The sequence below is a fragment of the Mus caroli genome, chromosome 1, assembly GCF_900094665.2.
Source record: "Mus caroli chromosome 1, CAROLI_EIJ_v1.1, whole genome shotgun sequence".
Classification (NCBI taxonomy): domain Eukaryota; kingdom Metazoa; phylum Chordata; class Mammalia; order Rodentia; family Muridae; genus Mus; species Mus caroli.
Genome location: NC_034570.1, coordinates 83,300,201 through 83,318,711, shown reverse-complemented (window position 1 = coordinate 83,318,711; position 18,511 = coordinate 83,300,201). Strand labels below are relative to the sequence as shown.

The 18,511-nt window shown below is 47.9% G+C and overlaps 1 protein-coding gene across 5 annotated transcripts in view; it reads left to right on the top strand.

Annotated features, from left to right (window-relative positions):
• The first annotated feature begins 927 nt into the window (after positions 1-927).
• Positions 928-18,511, top strand: part of Col6a3 (collagen type VI alpha 3 chain) — a 76,684-nt gene continuing 59,100 nt past the window's right edge. For 2 of the 5 annotated variants that reach the window (XM_029479921.1, XM_029479920.1), the window contains exons 1-2: positions 928-1,127; positions 14,838-14,953. In XM_029479921.1, the coding sequence (XP_029335781.1) occupies positions 14,866-14,953 (88 nt within the window). In that variant the 5' untranslated portion in view covers positions 928-1,127; positions 14,838-14,865. Of the gene's footprint in view, positions 1,128-14,837; positions 14,954-16,132; positions 16,849-18,511 lie in introns of those variants that run through there. The other 3 variants (XM_029479916.1, XM_029479914.1, XM_021161500.2) reach the window with 2 other exon arrangements.

Below are 18,511 nucleotides of genomic sequence, written 5' to 3'. Positions count from 1 at the left end.
GCCATCTCTCCAGCCCCTCCATCTTTCTCCTCCCCTCCCCTCCCCTCCCCNTTCTCTGTTCTTCTTTTCCCTTCCTTTCTCCTTCTCTCCCTCCTTCCCTTCCTTCCTTCTTGTTGAGATAGGTTCTCTCTGTCTTTATTTGGTACTTACTGATTCAGCTAAATTCACTGACCAGTAAGACCCAGGGATCTGCCTTTCTCTGCCTTCCCAGTGATGGTTTGACACCACATTGGCTTTTTAAAAAAAACTTTTAATGTGTATTTTGGGGACAGACCTCAGGTCCTCTTGCTCAGGCATTAAACATTTTATGGCCTCTGGCAGTTCTCAGTCTGTGGGTTGTGACCCCGATGGGGGTCGAATATCCAATTCATAACATTATAATTCATGACAGTAGCAAAATTGCAGGTATGAAGTGGCAATGAAATAATTTTATGGTTGGGGGTCACCACAGCATGCATTAAAGAGTCGCAGCCTTAGAAAGGTCAAGAACCATGGGGCTAAAGCTGTTTAGGTCTCACTCTTTCAGGTCTCATCTTTACCACACTTTAGTCTTACCTCAGTAACCAATGACTGAAAAATCTAATTCCTTCTAGCTCATGGTCCATTTCCTCCCCCCACCCCCTTCCTAGAGCTGGAGTTTGCAGGAGTCCAGCTAAATGCTTGTAAGGCAAAGACGGCCTTCATAGGTGACATCAGCTTGCAGAGCAGGCCAGAAGCAACAGAGCCCCAGGTCTGGTTTTCATTTACAGTTTGGGTCTGTCCTATGGCAGGGAGGGGAGAAGAGGGGTTTGGAGGAAGGAAGGAGAAGGAGGAGGAGAAGAAGGCAGGGGAGGAGGGAGAGAGAGGCGGGAGTGAGAGGAGGAGCAGGAGGAAGCCCTGACTGTACCCCTGGACCCTGTCCAGTTTGGAGTTCAGCCTTTCCCCAAAGGCTGCTCAGTTCTCTAGGCTCCAGCTTCCAGCGAGGATTGCAAGAGGAGACTGTGTCTTCTGATTCTGGATCCTCTGTTCCGTGGTGGAGAAGGGTTGCAGGAAGAAAGGGAGACTTAGCAAGAGAGAAGACTATGCATCCTGGTGAAGCGTGATTGAGTTTAGAAGCCCAGGGACACGCGTCTTCAGGTCCGCTCAGGGTAAGTGTGAGTTTTTACTTATTCGTTTCCTCTGTGGTGTGAGGGAAACACTTCAATCAGAAGTGAGTTAGTGGCTCTTACGGTCACCCCGTCACTCAGTTTTCTGGACATACTTTAGGAGTCCGCTGCTCTTTCTTTCCTTTGTGGTACAAGGGTTTCTTTAACCTGCTGAAGGTCACGGATTGCCTGATTGCCCCTAGGTTTGCTGCTGCGGGGAGTGTCCTGTGTGTCCCTGCCTGCATGTTATGCACTTCTGACTGGTGCTCTCCTCCTGCTGGCTTGTTAAAAGTCGCTTCTCCTTCCCCAGACCAGCTGCTTTGTTTGCAGAGGCATCTGATGGGAGCATAGGGCAACCTGCAGAGTGGACCCCAGAGAGAGCTCATCTCTTTGGGTTCTCCAAGAGTCATGGGTAGGGGTATACTCTTAAGTGCAGAGGCTGGTCAGGCAAACTGCTGTCTTCCGAGTTTGGAGAGATACTGGTGCCAGTCGCAGGGCTGGACCGGAGCTACTCAGCCACAGCCATCGAGGCTGCTGCTTCATCTTTTTAGGAATCTGAAGTCACTGTTGTAGGATCTGTCCTTTGAGGATGCTTAAGGGAACTGCAGGCCTAAAGCATGCGCAATGTGATACTAGAGCAATTTCCTCAGTGGATAAGGCAAGGCTCGGGACTGGGCTGCCGTGGGTTGTCCAGATGGGAGGCCTGTGCCAAGTTGGGAGGCCCAAGGGCTATTCCCTGGCCATGAGGATGCAGGGTGGGGTTCAGGCCCTCTCTCACTGAGGATGGAAGAGAGTTCCTGGATGGTTGCCAGACCATTTGGGGACCTATTTCAAGCTACCATGGGATCAATGCAAGGGTGGGGCCAATGGGAAGGGTTCATTGGAGTACTGGAGAAAGGCTAAGAAAAATGAATTTCACAAAAGCCCAGGCAAACTTAGGGACTGGTGTGGACTTCAAGCCAAGCTGTTATGAGCACCAGTGGGCACACTACACCCTAGAGAAGCCATTTCTCTCCCTACCCAGAGCTGACTCCAGATGAAAACCCCAGAGTTTCAGAGCTTCAAGGGGACTCATGGGACCTGAGGACAGTTTTCAGCTTCCCAGAGCAAGCTGAAATGTGGAAAAGACTTTAAAATAAAAATCATATTGCTTTTAACAAAACAATATGGGACCAGCTGATTGCTGTAGCTTCCACTACTGGGACTTTTTGACTTCTTTCCTGGATGATTCTGAGCTAGAAGATTCCAGTGCTGTCATCCTTGGCTTATGGGTGAAGAGGGAGAAGCTCTGAGATGCTGGACTACTGGCCGGGCCCACCTGAGTGGCTGACTTTCAGTAGCATCCTTTTCATTGATGGAGCCATGGAGTTGATGAGTCAGCAGTAGGGGACCCTTTAGACCTCCATGTGGGATGGGCTGACAGACTGATCCCCTCTGAGGAGACTGTTCATCTGTTACAATCTGTTCAAAGCCATAGGACACTTGACTCAGTCTTCACAAGGGTACACAACTCATGGGGAATGAAGGGAGGCCCACGCAGGATTCCACTCGGGAGGCCAGCTTGATGGCACGGAGGGCTTACAGTAATAGCCTGAATTTTGTGCTGTGGGTTTCTGCTGAGGCTGAAGGAATGGGGTGTAGAACTTCTTTGAGAGAGATTTATGATTGGGGACAGTGGTCCAATGTCTGGGCATCTTTCATCAGGCAAAACTTTACATTGCCACAAAGAGAATTTCTCTCTCTCTCTCTCTCTCTCTCTCTCTCTCTCTCTCTCTCTCTCTCTCTCAGCAGGGGAAAGCCATTCAGCTGACACTGGGTGGGGAAGATGGTCAGGATGGGTGACAGAGAATGGCTCTCCTGGATTTTTTCAGTCTGGGAACTAGAGGGTGTGGCCCCAGTGCCTTCCTTGAGGGTGACTGAGGTATCCTTTGGCCTAAGAGCATATCTTACCTTGGAGGTGTGTACCACACCCCGTTCTGGTGGAGACCGTCAAGCTTGGGAACCTAACGATGTATCTGAGACAAGATAAGCATGGTTCAGAGCAAGCATCGTCTGTGTTTCTGCACTGTGCTTTATCCTACGATAACTGCAGTTTTGTGACTTCAGACAGTACAATCTACAATGTATCAATGACCACAGAGTACGGAAAATTCCTCTATTCACCCAGCTTCTGGAGCTGTGAACTCTGACCTTAGTTTTGGAGTAAAACCTACAGACCCCAGGACTCAAGGCTACGGTTTCCTCCTGAAACCACCTTCCTCCTTTGGAGTGGGTGGAGACATGTACCATCCAGGGCTCGGTTTGCTTTCCCGCTCTTTCCAGACATTTGGTGACTTGGAGAAAGAGTGGCTAAAATAGAGCGCTGCTGTCTGTGCTGTGACACCACCTGCTTTTATGCGAAATTCCACATTCAGGATTGAAAACTCACTAGTGAGTTGCCAACTGTGTTGTGTAAGATGCTCTTGCAGGCATGCAAACAATGAAACTGCTGTCACGTCTCTGTGGAAGAAGCTGCAAATCTGGTGTCTCTTGGGGATGGGCGGCAGGTGATGTCCAGGGCTGAAGGAGGCACTGTGTACTGAGGAAGCTTTTCTCCACTGACTGACCCACAGGCAGGAACTGCACATGGTGTCCTGGCTGTGGCAGACAGGCAGTAAAAACACACATAAATAGTTGGTGACTTGGGAAGTGACATTTTAAAATCCCGTCGGTAGCTCAGCCAAACCCAGAAAGTGCTTCAAATTTTAAGATTTTTAAAAAAAATTATTTCTAATCATGTACGTGCACATGTGTGGGTGTGAACACGAGTGTAGGTGTCTGCAGTGGCCAGAGGCGTTGGATCCCTCTGGAGCTGGAGTTGCGGGTGGTTGTGAGCAACCTCACATCGGAGCTAAACTCAGGTCCGGTGCAAGAGCAGTGAGTGCTCTCACTGGCTGAGCCCTCTCTCCAGGCCTGCTCCAGGTTCTAACACATGTTGTTAAAGTACATGAGGACATTTCTCTCTATTCTCCTGCTTATCCTCTTATAAAGCTTCTTGGTGCTGCTCATGGTCCAAACCCCAAGTGATAATTCCCCATAAAACCCACTGCCATCCCCATCATGGCCGTGAGTGTCTTGATGGGGAGTGCCAGCCAGGTCCTGGTTTTTAAAAAGAGAGATCCTCTGTAGCAATGAATTTTATGTTAGGTTTTAAAACTGAAATTCTTAATGCATCCCAATCTCCCGGGTCTGTTTTGGGAAAGGAAGTTTGAGTGGGCACATAGCTGCTTCTGGGAATGCATTCTGGACTCTTTTCTCTAGAGGGCAGCGTATCCCTTGGCGTGCCTGGAAAATCCAAGTTCCTGGCGGTTTCCAGGGTGGGGTTTCAGGGCTCATAGGGAGTCAACAATTTACACCCCAGCTTGTGGGTGGCAGCTAGGATTGGCTGTTCCAGCCAAGTCTCTGTGCCGGGCATACATTTAAAATTCCATTTTTCTTCCTTGCTTGTGTATGAGCATACAGAAATGAAATTATGCCTTCATACAACACATTCTCTGCTCTTAAGTAATTCCAGGTCAAGAGCATCGGGCAACTGGCAAATTTTAAAGGAAACATTGCCTGAGTCTAAGTTATAAGCGCTCCCATAGAAAGCCTGGGGACTAAAGCAGGCAAGCACACATACTGTATAGTCTCGTATTTGAACACCGGAGAAGGTAGTAACGTCCCCTAATCTGATAGCTCTTGAAGGGTCCACAGCCTGCCCTTTGCTGCTCTTCCCAGCAGAGAAACATATTTGAAAGAATTTCACATAAATATCTCATTTTAAGTATTTGTTGATGAAAACACATTGTTGACTCTCTGACTTTTCATTATTTATCAGAGAGGCCCCGAGGCACTGAATTTCATCTCAGAGCACCGCTACCTTCTCTTAGGTGTCCCACGACATGGTCTCAGGATTGCTTATCAATCAGGCTCCAGGGTGCTAAGCTTCAAGATCAGGTTGGCAAAATTCATGACTTCTGTTTGGCTATTGAGATAGCGCAGAGAACATTGTCTTGGTGTCCTTCTGGGGACATGGGATGTGTTACTCAGAGAGGTGACATGCTGGTGTGTGGCTACAGTGTTAGGAGCAGTAATAAAGCCAGCCCCACCCAATGTTCCGCACCTGCCTGATGGATTCCACCAAGCATGCGCCCAGGACCCAGGCATGGGGGCAGGGTGGGGTGAATAGGCCTTAAGAAATCCCATGGGAAGAGAGGTATCTTACGCTTCCCAGGTTTTCTTTGGAGTAGATGTGGCAGAGGAGTCACTGTTGTTTGAAAAACTCTGGAGGATCTGGGATCTATAGCTCCATGGGGGGAAAGTGGTTCCCTGTGCCACGGAATCTAGAAGTGGTAACCCATGTCTAGAATCCCAGCATTTTGAAGATGGAGATGGGGGATCAGAAATTCAGGGCTAGTCTTGGCTACAGTGTGAGTTTCAGGCCAGGCAGGGTGACATATGTGAAACTGTCTCAAGAAAAAAAATATTTGGATGTTCAAAAAATGGGAGAAATGAAACAAATAGAGAATGCTTTGCCAAGTCACCATCCACCATTCACCTTGCAGCGTCTGGCTGTGTGGTGCCCAGTGCCATCCTCTCTCCTCACTAACTTTAGCAATCAGGAAATATGGGGAGCTGTTTGTGAGCTGGAAGTGACCAGGGAAAGCCTCACTGGGAGCCATCTCTGTGGAACCCCCCCATGTGCTCTGTATCCCCGATTTCCACAGTCCCAGTGCTTTGGGAATTGTCCACTGGCAGGAAGAGCTCATGGGCCACTTTAATTTCAGAATTGACCAGCAGCTGGAGATGACTCAGGTCTCAGGGGGAACTATTCCAGGAAACTGGCTTTTCACTTCTGGAACCTTCTCTAGTTGAGTCAGCAACCAGCACTGGCATCTGGAATCAGCTCCACTTAAACCCACCTATGGCCTTACAGGGAATGTGGAATGTCAGAGACCTGCTCAGTCAGACGTAGTGGCTGCAGATATAACACAGGAGTCCGGAGTCCGGGGATCCCTGCCAGGTCACACAGTTTTGTTTTACTTCTAAGTAGTAACTCTAGGAGAGGTTACTGGTAGAGACAGTAAGGAGGTAGACAAACTGATACAAGATCTGTCTACCTAGGATGAGTTTTTCTCTCACACCTGAAAGCCAGCAAAGACCGAAACTTTTCCTTGGGCTGTGAGATGCCGTGGCCGCTCGCATTCACGATTCTGTGGCGGCACACATGGTTTTCAGAGGCTGGTGGAACTCGAGTCCCTGGCCAAGAAAGGAAGAAATGGGATAAATGTGAGACGTGCCGCGAGCTAGAGCCAACTGTGGCCTGTGTCGTGGGCTGGGAAGGAGTGGCTGCTTGCATAATTGCTTGTGAAGCAGTTTGTAGCAGGCTCTCTCTCTGACTGTTAAAACCCAGCCAGTCTCTGCCTAATGGTTATAATTAGCTGGAGAAACGGGCACAGCGTCTCCTCATCTGGTTTCCACACAGTTCATAGAATGCCTTTTATGTTCCACGGTGGCCTCTGGTACGACAGATTCAGAGCTTTCTGCTTCATGGTTATTTTTGTGTATTTTAGGAGTATATTTTCAAGCCCGTTTCTAAATATCTGGTTAGTCTGGAGTTGGCTCCGCTCCCTCTTTAGGAGACAGGGGCTTATGTAGCCCAGGATGGCCCCTCTAACTCACCATGTAGCTTTCTCATCTTGAATTCCGGAAATTCTTGCCTCTGCTTTCCGAGTGCTGCTTCTAGAGAAGGAAAGAAGCTAACCCCCGAGGGGCTTAGCATGCGTCTGAGGGGCTCCCTGTTTTCTCTGGGGAGGTCTCACTGTGAGAGGTGGCCACACCCTCTTTCCAATGCTTCTCAGTAGCATCCCATGATGGCTGCTAAGCATCTGGGCATTGCTCTGTGAGGTCCCACCAGGAGGAGCCAGCACCCTCCCGTGCTGTTAGGTGACAAGGAGGGGGGGTTGCTCATGTAGGATCATATAGGATCAGAAATGTTGAAAGAATTTGTGGTCACAGGAAAGATGTAGATTCAAATTGTTGTTGAGCACTGTCACAGAACAAAACTGCAAGGCAATGGTTGTCAATCAAACAGAACAATCTCAATTTCAGATGCGTTTCTTTAAAAGGTGTGTCTCAAATCATTTGCTTTTAAAGGTTTCTGCAAAGTTGTACCATCCAGTGCCATAGTAAACCCCACCCTCTTCTCTTAGGCTTCACCATAGGATCTCTGCAACTAAGGAGTCTGTGAGAGGCAATGAGGGAAAGATTTCTTTTTATCCCTAAGTGGTGGCTTCCCAGCCTGTGAGAGGCAGAGGCAGGTGCATCTCTGAGTTTAAGGGCAGCCTGGTCTACAGAGCAAATTCCAGGACAGCCAGGGCTACATAGAGAAACCCTGTCTGGAAAAACAAAATAACCCTCCCAAACAAACAAACAAACAAACAAAATCCAAAAACCCCAAACAAACAAACAAACAAACAAACAAGCCAACCTACATAAAACAGGCCCTGAAGCCAGGGACGCCCCTCACGTGGCTGGATGATTGCTCAGCATACTCGAAACCCAAGTTGTACCTGCTCTGAGTCTCTAGCTAGTATCGAATACACCATGGCCCTGTGTGCCTAGAGTCCCAGGGCTCAGGAGGTGGAGACACGGTGGGTCTTAGAGTTTGAGGCCAACCTGGTCTATAGAGTAAGTCCCAGGATAGCCAGGGCACCACAAAGAAATCTTGTCTCGAAATGCCAAAAACCCCCTTTTTAAAATTAATTAACTAATTAATTGTGTGTGTGACCATGGCCCACAGAGACTCTTGGCACTAGAGTTTCAGGTTGTCATGAGTTGCCTGGTACAGGTGCCAAGAACAGAACCTGGGGCCTCTGCAAGGACAGTGCATCCTCTTAACTGCCGAGTCCCCGCCGCCCGCAGTCCCTATTTTGATTCTTAAAAGTCCAGAAACGAGGGTGGTAAAGGCCAGGGTAAGGGAGCACCCCGAACTCTTTTGCAATTTGAGATTTCATTCCACAGTGGGGAGGGGGGAGGCCAAGGGAGGCTCTGGCCGCGGCCCCAGTTTAAGCGGGACAGTGAGGTGTTAATGGAGGCTTCAGAACTCTATAGGAGAGCTGCCTGGTTTCATAAAGCGTTGCCTGGAGACAAATGAAATGAAAGACTTCAAAATGGGAGCTCTGGATGCACTTAAGTCTTTGTTTCAAAATTACTTCCTCATGTGCGTGTGTGTGTATGTGTGTGTGTGTCTCTCTCTCTTAAAAAAAAAAAAAAGATTTCCAAACATGGAAAATGGAAATGCTTTTGAGGAGGCTTAATGAAAACTAATTTAACAGAATTGCAAAATGGCCTGGGAAAGTCTGTGCGATACACTTATGACTGCAAGCTGAAGACTGTGTAGGGCAACCTTGATGAGAAGGAGTCTCTTGGGACCTCAAGTAGGTAGCAACCACCTGGGAAAAGACACTTCAACTTTGTGAAAAAGAGACAGAGAAGTGGCGCACTTAGACATGCTAACCAGAAAGGGGAGGATACAGTTAATATTGTACTTGGGTTTTTTGAGTCTGTCGCCTTGAGGGCACAGAGTCTCTGACAAAGGACAGCCCACCCCACCCAGCACAAGGGTCCCAGGCAGCCAAGTCTGACTTTTATGTTTTCATACGGGGAAGAAAAGAACCAGACATTCACCAACACCAAGGACATTTGTTCTTCCTTCCACCATGACTCTGGGAGTGTCCGGGAGGTCCCTGCCAAAGCCTGCCTAGCTTGTACTGTTTCCTAGGCTTCATTCCTTCCTTGGAGCTGTGGACTTGAGTTTGGATGCTGACCCTATCTTGTTTTATCTGTGTGGCTTCTGCAAACCCCCTTTCCTCATCCTGTTTTAGTTTTCCTGCTTTAACATGGGGGGAGCGGTGCACAGCCCCTGGATGCAGGGAAGGAGGTGGGAAATCCTGCCTCTAAGATAGAAACCCAGTGGCTGATTTCTTCTGCCCGGTGGTTACTTCTCTCTCTTCCCTGAGAGTAATGAGACTGGCAGTGGGAGAAGAGAGGGTGTGGCTACCTTTGTCCCCCCTCATTAAAAAGAGCTATCCAGGGCACTGTCTGGGAGCTGAGGCTCGACACCTTTAGATTAGTGCAACCTCAATAAAAGCTCCTTTCCTGCAAGTGCTTCTTGCGCTCATCACCAAGAGGATGCAGTCCAATGATGTAAGGGGCTCCCACTCCTTGGGTGAATATGTATTAATGACTCCATTTACCCTTAACTCTACTGTGTGGCTCATTACATCCCAGAGCTTAGATTTCCTGACAGCAAACCATGGAGACAATTTCTTTTCAGTTTCACACCTGAGGATCCAGCAGCTTTGTTGGACCTCAAGGACACCTCAACCCAGGGCATCAGCTCCTGCCCTGCTTCTCAGAGGTGAAGGGGCTTCTCCCATCCTCCCCTCTCCCTCAACATCTGGATGGAGTCTGGGGAAGAAGCTTCTATTTGGGCTGTGTCTCTTTCGTCTCTTGGAGCCATCAGGTACCTAGGGAGCTGCTCTTCCGAGATGAATGCTCAGGCCACTCACGTAACACGAGTGCCATTTCCTTAGAGAAACTCAATTAGCTGGTGGCTTCAAACATCTTCACAGAGCCATGGCATCACCGCTTAGGGAGCACGGAAGGCTAGGAAGGAGCTTTAGGGGTTGCTCCAGAGTGACTCATTATGTGACTAACACATGGTAGGATTAGTGTATTCAAAGGAGTCCCCTGTGTGAGGGGCAGGGATCGTTAGCAAAACGACTCCATATGACTCACCCACAGTGAGCTTTCTGTCCATGTGGCTTGCAGAGCATTTCCTGTCCTCAATGTAGACTCAACAGTGGTCAGACAGCCCTTACCTCAGGCCCCACCTATCCCCTTCCATAAATCCCACGACTATTGCCTCATAGCGAGGTGCTAGAATATTCTTGTATCCTAATTCTCCCACAAGATACTCCTCGAAAGATGAGACAGTGGCTCAGCTAGTGAAGTCCTTGCCTTGCAAGCTTGGGGACAGAGTTGTATCCAAGACCCACATAAAGAGCCAGGTGTGGCTGTGCACACCTGTTGTCCTGGCTCTGGGAGGCAGAGGCAGGATTCCTGGAGGCTTGTAGGTCAGCCTAGCCCAACCGGTGAATGCTGGGTTCACTGGAAGAGATTTTGTCTCTAATCATGAGGTGGAAACCAGTTGAGGAAAACACATAACACTGACCTCTGTCCTCTCCACACATGAACACATATGCACACATATGCACATATATGCACATGCACACACATGCACACATACACACCCATTCACACATACATACACAATGTTACTTAAAGCCTTACATTTCCTGAATGAATTAAATATCTGAAATCATTGAACTGGAATGCTAGAAGACCTGCATGCACATCTTTTGATTGAAGTTGTGATGCATAAAACTAATGGAATATGGTGGCAGGCTGTGGCATAGCTGGGTTTAGAGTCACAAAAGAATGCACCCTGTCCCTGGGGCATAGCTCTTTCAGAGATGTAGTTTGGTGCACAATGGTGGGAAAGTTTCAGAGTTTTCACATATGTTGGCCTGTCAGTAAAATGCAGCTCTAGACTAATTACAAAGCCATTAGGGACTCTGGAGGAGCAGACTGTGTGTCTGGAGAGGACCCAGAAAGATGCAGGTTCTCCATCAAATGTCTAAAACCCAACCAAAGTAGAATGAAGACTAGCATGTGTACAGTGTCCTTTTGTGCTGTCCTGAGTTCACATCATCAGTTAATTTAACACACATAAACACCCGCATCCCCCAGAGAGAGAGAGAGAGAGAGAGAGAGAGAGAGAGAGAGAGAGAGAGAGAGAGAGAGAGAGAGGATGGGAGAGAGGAAGAGGCAGACATCTTTTTTTTTTTTTTTTTTTGGTTTTTGGTTTTTGGTTTTTCAAGACAGAGTTTCTCTGTATAGCCCTGGCTGTCNTGGAACTCATTCTGTAGACCAGGCTGGCCTCGAACTCAGAAATCCATCTGCCTCTGCCTCCCAAGTGCTGGGATTAAAGGCGTGTGCCACCTTAGAAAGGTATCTAGGGTGGAACATGGGGTTGGCAGTGTTCTATAGAGTGAATGGGGTAGAGATGGGGTAGTGACAGGGTGAGAGGGTGACCAGCCCATCAGCAGTGGTTTGCATACTGGCTGTGGGCAGAGTCCCAGCACCACCACTTAGGTTACATCAAGTCTTGGGCACACTGTGGAGTCATAGTGCTGAACACCACAGACTGCTTTTCAGAGCTGTGCGTTTCTGAGTCTAAGAGGCAATGAACATGCCAAGCCACGAAAATGGGACCGGGTGTTTGTACTGTTGCCACAATCTGACTACACTGAGGAAACAAATGTGCTGAGAGCTTGCCTGATGTTATGGGGCCGTGCCTCCTTTCCACTGCCGACACATTGGCCAGGGTAGTTGTATTGACAGGTGGTTCAGTCCCTGAAGGCTTGGAATCTGAGCTACAAGGCAGGTTCTGAGTCACAGGTGATGCTCACTGTTAACTTCTCTTGGATCCAACCCATGGTGGGTCTGGGAATTGAGTCTCTTGATTACGGTTTCATCTTTGGGCATACCATACCTCAGTCAGTGCTGTGTCCCATTCTTTAAGGCTGGGCTTGGCCTCAGGAAGGAGACTTGATGGCAAATCTGTGGATGAGCTGCAAGTTTCTATGCACTTTGCTCTATCATCAGGTGGCAGCCTCAGAAATACCCTTCTTTCCTAACCCCTGCCCCTCCCGTTTTGCCAAGTGTCCCGCCTTCTCCTCACTCACAGCAAAGCTCTGCCACCAAATAGTTGGCCACAGTATCCTCTCCCACCAGTCTCCCAGTGACAATTTTGGGGCCATGAGACCATCTCATCTGGGAAAGTGTGCACTTGTGTTTGTTGGACAAGAAGTAGCCAGGGAGGATCACAAGACCAGAGCTGAGCCTGTGGGAGGAAGGTCAGGCTCAGATGCACAAACTTTGGCCTTAGCCAGAGTCTGTAGCATGTTAAGATACCAGATGGGGGAGATGTGACCCTGGTAGCAAGTGTACATGCTCATGCTAAATTCTTATTTTTCATAAAACTCACACCTTTCCCTCAAACATCATCATCTTGCTACTTCATGCTTGCCTTCTTTCCCACGTGTTAGTTACAAGCAGAAACAACAGTGGTGTTATTTGAATACCAGGACACAGACACGTACGTTGCTTCTGTCTTCAGCACAATGTTTGGTTCTTGAATGTCTTCTCCTGCTATTACACTTTCCTGGTCTCATGGAGTCTTGTTCTAACTGCATAATGGCGGAGGCTCTTGTGCAAACCATGGTACATGACCACTTTGTTCTCCTTCCTCGTTTCCCCATACACAGACTCAAACCTTTCCCAAGACAAGGGATATAGAAGCAGTTTACAAGTATTTGGATTTTTTAATATAATGAGAGAGAGAGGGAGAGGGAGAGGGGGAGAGAGAGAGAGAGAGAGGAAGAGAAGAGAAGAGAAGAGAAGAGAAGAGAAGAGAAGAGAAGAGAAGAGAAGAGAAGAGAAGAGAAGAGAAGAGATGGGAACAGAGGCCCTGGATTATAGTCCACATTGATTCAAGATAGAGTTTTAATTCACTAGAAGAGCCTCTTATACTATTTAATATCCTAGTAGTGAAACATAAATTATGAAGTAAGCCAAATATCCCTAGATTAAATGATTTTCAGTTTCTTAAACCAGACAGACATTCCCCTTTAACCATAGACTATTCTAGGCGATTCCCACTATCAAACAGTATGTTTTCAAACTCAGTACTAAAGAAAAAAGGTGAGATTCTGAACTAATACTGATGGTATTATTGGCTCTGGTCCCTCCCTGGGCCTCTTTGAAGTACCCTTGGTCGCCAGCATCTTTCAGCCTTTTCATTTACTCACTGGGAGAGGCTGAGTCCCACCACCCAAGGCCATGGGTCTCTAATGGCAGGAATCAGTGCTTTGGGGCACAGGGAAGAGGGGGAGAAGGAAGGAGACCTCAGCCTGGATGGAAATCTCCAAGCATCAGTGCGGAACCTTGAGGGATACTCCAGCCCCAAGCTGATTCATGACTGGACAGGAGAGGAAGGGGAGGCTGAGGAGAAGCCTGAGGGGGAAGAGATGATCTTGACAGACTGATGACAGAGCCTACTAAACATTCAGAACCTGAACTTGTCTGGAAGTCATGTTTGTAGCTGCTAGATGGTGCATCTGAACTTGTCTGGAAGTCATGTTTGTAGCTGCTAGATGGTGCATGGTGGGAAAGCAGGCGATGAGCACTCTGCCCTCAGCTCTGGCTTCATTGTCTCCCAAACTGAACCTTCCTTGGTTTGTTCTATGGTGATGAGATTTGTGGTTGACAAATGACAGGGAAAGTGCTGGTTAGCAAGGGAGGAAGAGGAATAGGAGCTGGACGCAGGTCTCACTGCCTCTGGCTAGGCAGAGCCTATTTCAATCAAGGGGGCCAGTATCCCCCTGCATCCCCACACCCTCTGTGTATGCAAAGCAAGCCCTTTACTCTTTCATCACTCCATTTTCTCAGGAGCATGCTGTCTTCCAGTTGCTGCCTGGCTCAATTTGGAAAAACAGTTCGTTATATAGTTCCTGACCATGGCTGATGTATGTAGCGATTAGAGTTAGAGATTCTCCCTTCGAGGGTCAGTTAATATGACTCTCAGAAGAGGGTGCCCACTTAGATCATTCCCTAGTAATGAGAGTGAAGAAAGAAAGGACTCAGAGGACTCAGCTCCCATGACCAGAACCCACATGGGGCTTACAACTACCTATAAATCCAGTCCCAGAAGGATCTGACACTTTCTTCTGACCTCCAGGAGCTCCTGCATGTACATGGTACACATACACACACATACTTGAGCATACACACACACACACACACACACACACACACACACACACACACACACTTGAGCATACACACACACTTGAGCACACACACACATACACACACACACACACACATTCAGGCACATATATACACATATATGATAAAACAAATAATAAAGTCTGTGGCTCCTTGGGAAGAGCTCCGTATACCCACCCTGTCTCTGCCCTTGACACCCAACTTGTATGTAGAACAGAAGACCAGACCAAGGGCCCCACACTCATTAGGCAAATGCTTTATCTCCAAGCTGTATCTCCAGCTCACCTTTCATGTTTTATTTTGACACAGGGTCTCAGTGAGTTGTTCAGGATGGCCTTGAACTCATTTTGTAGATCAAACTGTCCTTGTATTTGTAAATTTGTGATCTTTCTACATCAGTCTACAGTAGCTAAGACTATGGGCCTACACCACAGGCAAGTGTGTGTGTGTGTGTGTTTGTGTGTGTGTGTGTAGTGTATAGTCATATATCACTTAGAAGTGGGGGCCCATTCTGAAAACTGCATTGGGTGGCTTTGCCCTTGAGGGGGCATCAGAGTGCATTGTGAGAGAACTGTAACATGACTCGGTAATAAACCTTGAGGGACTACTGTTGTCTACCCACTTGCCTGTGTATTTATTGTCTACCCATTTGTTGCTGGTTCAAACACTAATCACACACAAAGCCTGTTCAGACATCAAAAAGCACACAAAAACCCAAATGGATTTCGGAGAGCTAAAAACCAATCATTCTCTTCTCCTTGTCCTTTCTTTTAGGTTCACACTTGGTGCTTAGACCTTCAACATGAGGAAACATCGGCATCTGCCCCTAGTGGCTGTCTTTAGCCTTCTCCTCTCAGGCATTGCCATGACTCGTGCCCAACAGCATGGAGGTAAGGTTTAATTTTGTTCAAAATAAAAGTTACTAGCTGTGTATTAGCAGTGTTTGAATCTAGAGCAAATCACCCAGAGCTTCACACGGGGCCTGGGGACGTTGAGAGTTAGCAGCATGCGGGTGGGCTTTAAGGCCTTTCGGATGCAGTGGCCAGGGGAGGTGGCTTTTCTGTTTTTCTTTTTTCTTTTTCCTTATCTTTGTTTTATTTTCTTTTTCTCTTTCTTTCTTTTGTTTTCTCTCTCTCTCTTTTTCTTTCTTTCTTTCTTTCTTTCTTTCTTTCTTTCTTTCCTTCTTTCATTTTTCCTTCCTTCCTTCCTTCCTTCCTTCCTTCCTTCCTTCCTTCCTTCCTTCCTTCCTTCCTTCCTTCCTTTTGTCGTCGTCCTCTTCAACTTCAAATATTAAGTTGCTTGGTAGCAGAACTATCTTCACATTGGGTCTGAGTAGCGTCTCCATCCCACGAAGCTTGCCATCTGAGGGAATTTCCCACGTCTTTGGCACTGGTCTGCAGAAAGAAGACAATTATTGTGATAAAAATTCTTCCCTTAAAACAAGAAAATAAGAAGACACAAAACCCAACTTCCTGGTCTCTCGCCGTAGGCACAGATGATAGTTACACATGGGGCAAGCACAGTACTGCTCAGGGTGTAGGCAGGCTCCTCTGGGATGGAGAAATGTGCTACCTGCTCAGAGGGCTCATCTTCATGTTCAAAAATCCAAGAGAAACTGGACTTCTTCCTCTAAATATCCCTGGTTTCCCCACTTACAGAGTTGCTTGTCACATTACATTTCTTGCAAGTTTCCTGAAGCCCTGAGGGTTGGGGGTGAGTTCACAAGGCATCAGTGGGCTCCTTCTGCCTCTGTTGGGGCCACTCTCTACCTCACATTGAGGAACGGGCTGCTCATGATGGTCATTTACCAAAGAGATCCCTTTGGTCTGGTCAGATGGACATAAGAGGGTCAAATTGTCACAAACAGTCATGCCTCAGCTCAAAGGCACCCAGGCTTGTTTCTCTTCTTCTGGAATATTCTGCTGACCCCTGACTTGGGGTGACTCAGTATGGAACATGGGCGATTGCTGGGTATAGCAGCAGCTGTGTCCTCTTTCTTGGCACTGCTCTGCAGGTAAGTCCCCCTACTTGCCCTCATTTAACTGAGATGTGTGACGTATTTGGTAATAGCAGCAGATCTGCTTTAGGTTATTTAGGAAGAGGTAAATGGACAGACAGGAGGCCACTGAATCGGTAGAAAAACCTGAACCAATGTCTTTTTTTAAAGATGTCAAAAACGGTGCGGCGGCTGACATAGTGTTTCTAGTGGATTCTTCTTGGAGTGCTGGGAAGGACCGTTTCCTGCTTGTTCAAGAGTTTCTGTCTGATGTTGTAGAGTCTTTAGCTGTGGGAGACAATGATTTTCACTTTGCTCTGGTCCGGCTCAACGGAAACCCACATACTGAGTTCCTGTTAAATACATACCACTCTAAACAAGAAGTCCTTTCTCATATTGCGAACATGTCTTACATTGAGGGAAGCAACCAAACTGGAAAAGGATTAGAATACGTAATTCACAGCCACCTCACTGAGGCTTCCGGAAGCCGGGCTGCTGACGGAGTCCCTCAGGTTATCGTAGTAATAACTGATGGACAATCGGAGGATGGCTTCGCTCTGCCCTCAGCGGAACTTAAGTCTGCGGACGTTAATGTGTTTGCAGTTGGAGTTGAGGGTGCAGATGAAAGAGCCCTAGGAGAAGTAGCAAGCGAACCACTCAGTATGCATGTTTTCAACCTAGAGAACGTTACCTCACTGCATGACCTAGTAGGGAACTTAGTGTCCTGTATACACTCCTCTGTGAATCCAGAAAGGGCTGGGGACAAGGAAAGCCTTAAAGACATCACAGGTAATGCCTTCACTGCCAGGCTGCTCCCTGCCTTGCTGCTGTGTGGCTGTGAGCTTGGCAAATACTGGCCTAAAGCAACATAGTGCCTAAGACACGCTGGGGACTTAGGGAAGAGATGTTCTCGAACTTAAAAACAAAGGCGTGACTATCCTTCTTCAGTCTCCTTCAAACACAGCCTCCACCTGTATCAAGAGAAGGCTTTTGAAACAGCCAGCGTTTGAACTTTAAACCCCACATCCTGATGTTAGAATGTTAGAATGTCCAGGGCTAGTTTACCTTCCTTAAGAAGAAAGCCGTCCTCAGATGGGCATCCACCTAGGGGCAGAGAGCACCAGGAGGCACTGAGCTGAGGGAGGAGAGGAAGCTTGTGTTTGCTTTAAAGATTTTATAGAATCAGAGGAAAGTGTCTTAGCTGTGATGTGATTCAAGTTTTTTGCTTGTTCGTTTGTTTCTGTTTTAGAAGAAATTGAGTCCTAAAGGGTGGGTGAAAGCTTGGGAAAGAGCCATTACTGAGTTGTGGTGTTCCTGCCCATGGTCTACACTGTTGTGTCTTTTGTGAGACTCTTCAGCTTCTAATGCCCTACTCATGGTCACCCTGGGAGTATGCAGCAGCAGGTGGCCGTCGCATCGTATGTTAACATTACACAGGGCGACAGGTCGACCAGGTGACTGAGAGTCTTTAAATCAATCAAGACTATTGATTTTCTTTCCATGGATAAGTACCCAAAAGACTGAGAGGGAAGAAAAGAGACAAGAATGTAAATTCTACTTCTCAACAGCAGTCTTGCCTAGTGGCCAGGAATAGCTTTCTCATCAGCCAGGGGTGGGGGAGGTGCAGGGCACCCTGTGCCAGAGCACAGGTCCTTGAAGGACACAAGTAGGAAAGAGTGGTGGGGAGTAGAGAGGCATGCTGGGAGAGACTCACCTCTCCTCCAGAAGAGGAAGGGTCTGCATCCCTAGGATTCTGGGATGGGAAAGCTGAGCTCCTAGGTAGAATGGGCCAGAGTGGAGGAGGAGAGTGTCAGGTCTGGGAGCCTGGGGTTGGAGCTATTTGGAACAAAGATCACAGAGATATGATGAAGGCTCTTACTTGGGAAATGACTGTGGACTTGCAGGAACACTCACTAAAAGCCAGAGCTTGCCAGCCAGGGGGCATCTCATCAGTGTGCCCCTCCGCTAGCTTGCTTCAAACTCCTCAGGTACATTCAGAAGCAAAAGGACTCCCAGACTGGGAGTTTTGAACGAGAGAACTACTCAGGTAATGTAGAGTAGAAGCTACTAGAACCTTAGCCACACCTTCCCGGGGACTCCCAGCAGGGTGGAGAGGGAGGTAAAATGCTGGGGCAAATGAGGAGAATTCTGAGAGTCACAGAATGAGACACCTGACTGTCCTTAAGACAGTTGAGCATGTATGGAGGGTACAGCCAGTATGTAGTTAAGAGGGCGTTTGGAATCATGGAGTTGGAGAATTGGAGGGGTTGCCCATGAGGTTGGAAGGGCAACCTACGCCCTCTAGAGAGGTCTTCTATGGGAGGGGCTGAAGAACACAATGGGTTCTTGACTAGGGAAAGAGTGATCTTGCAGCCAGGACTCAGGAGGCATGGCACGTACAGCACAGAGGAGGTGGTAGAGGAAGCCAAGTTCACAGGCAGCTTTTCCCTTC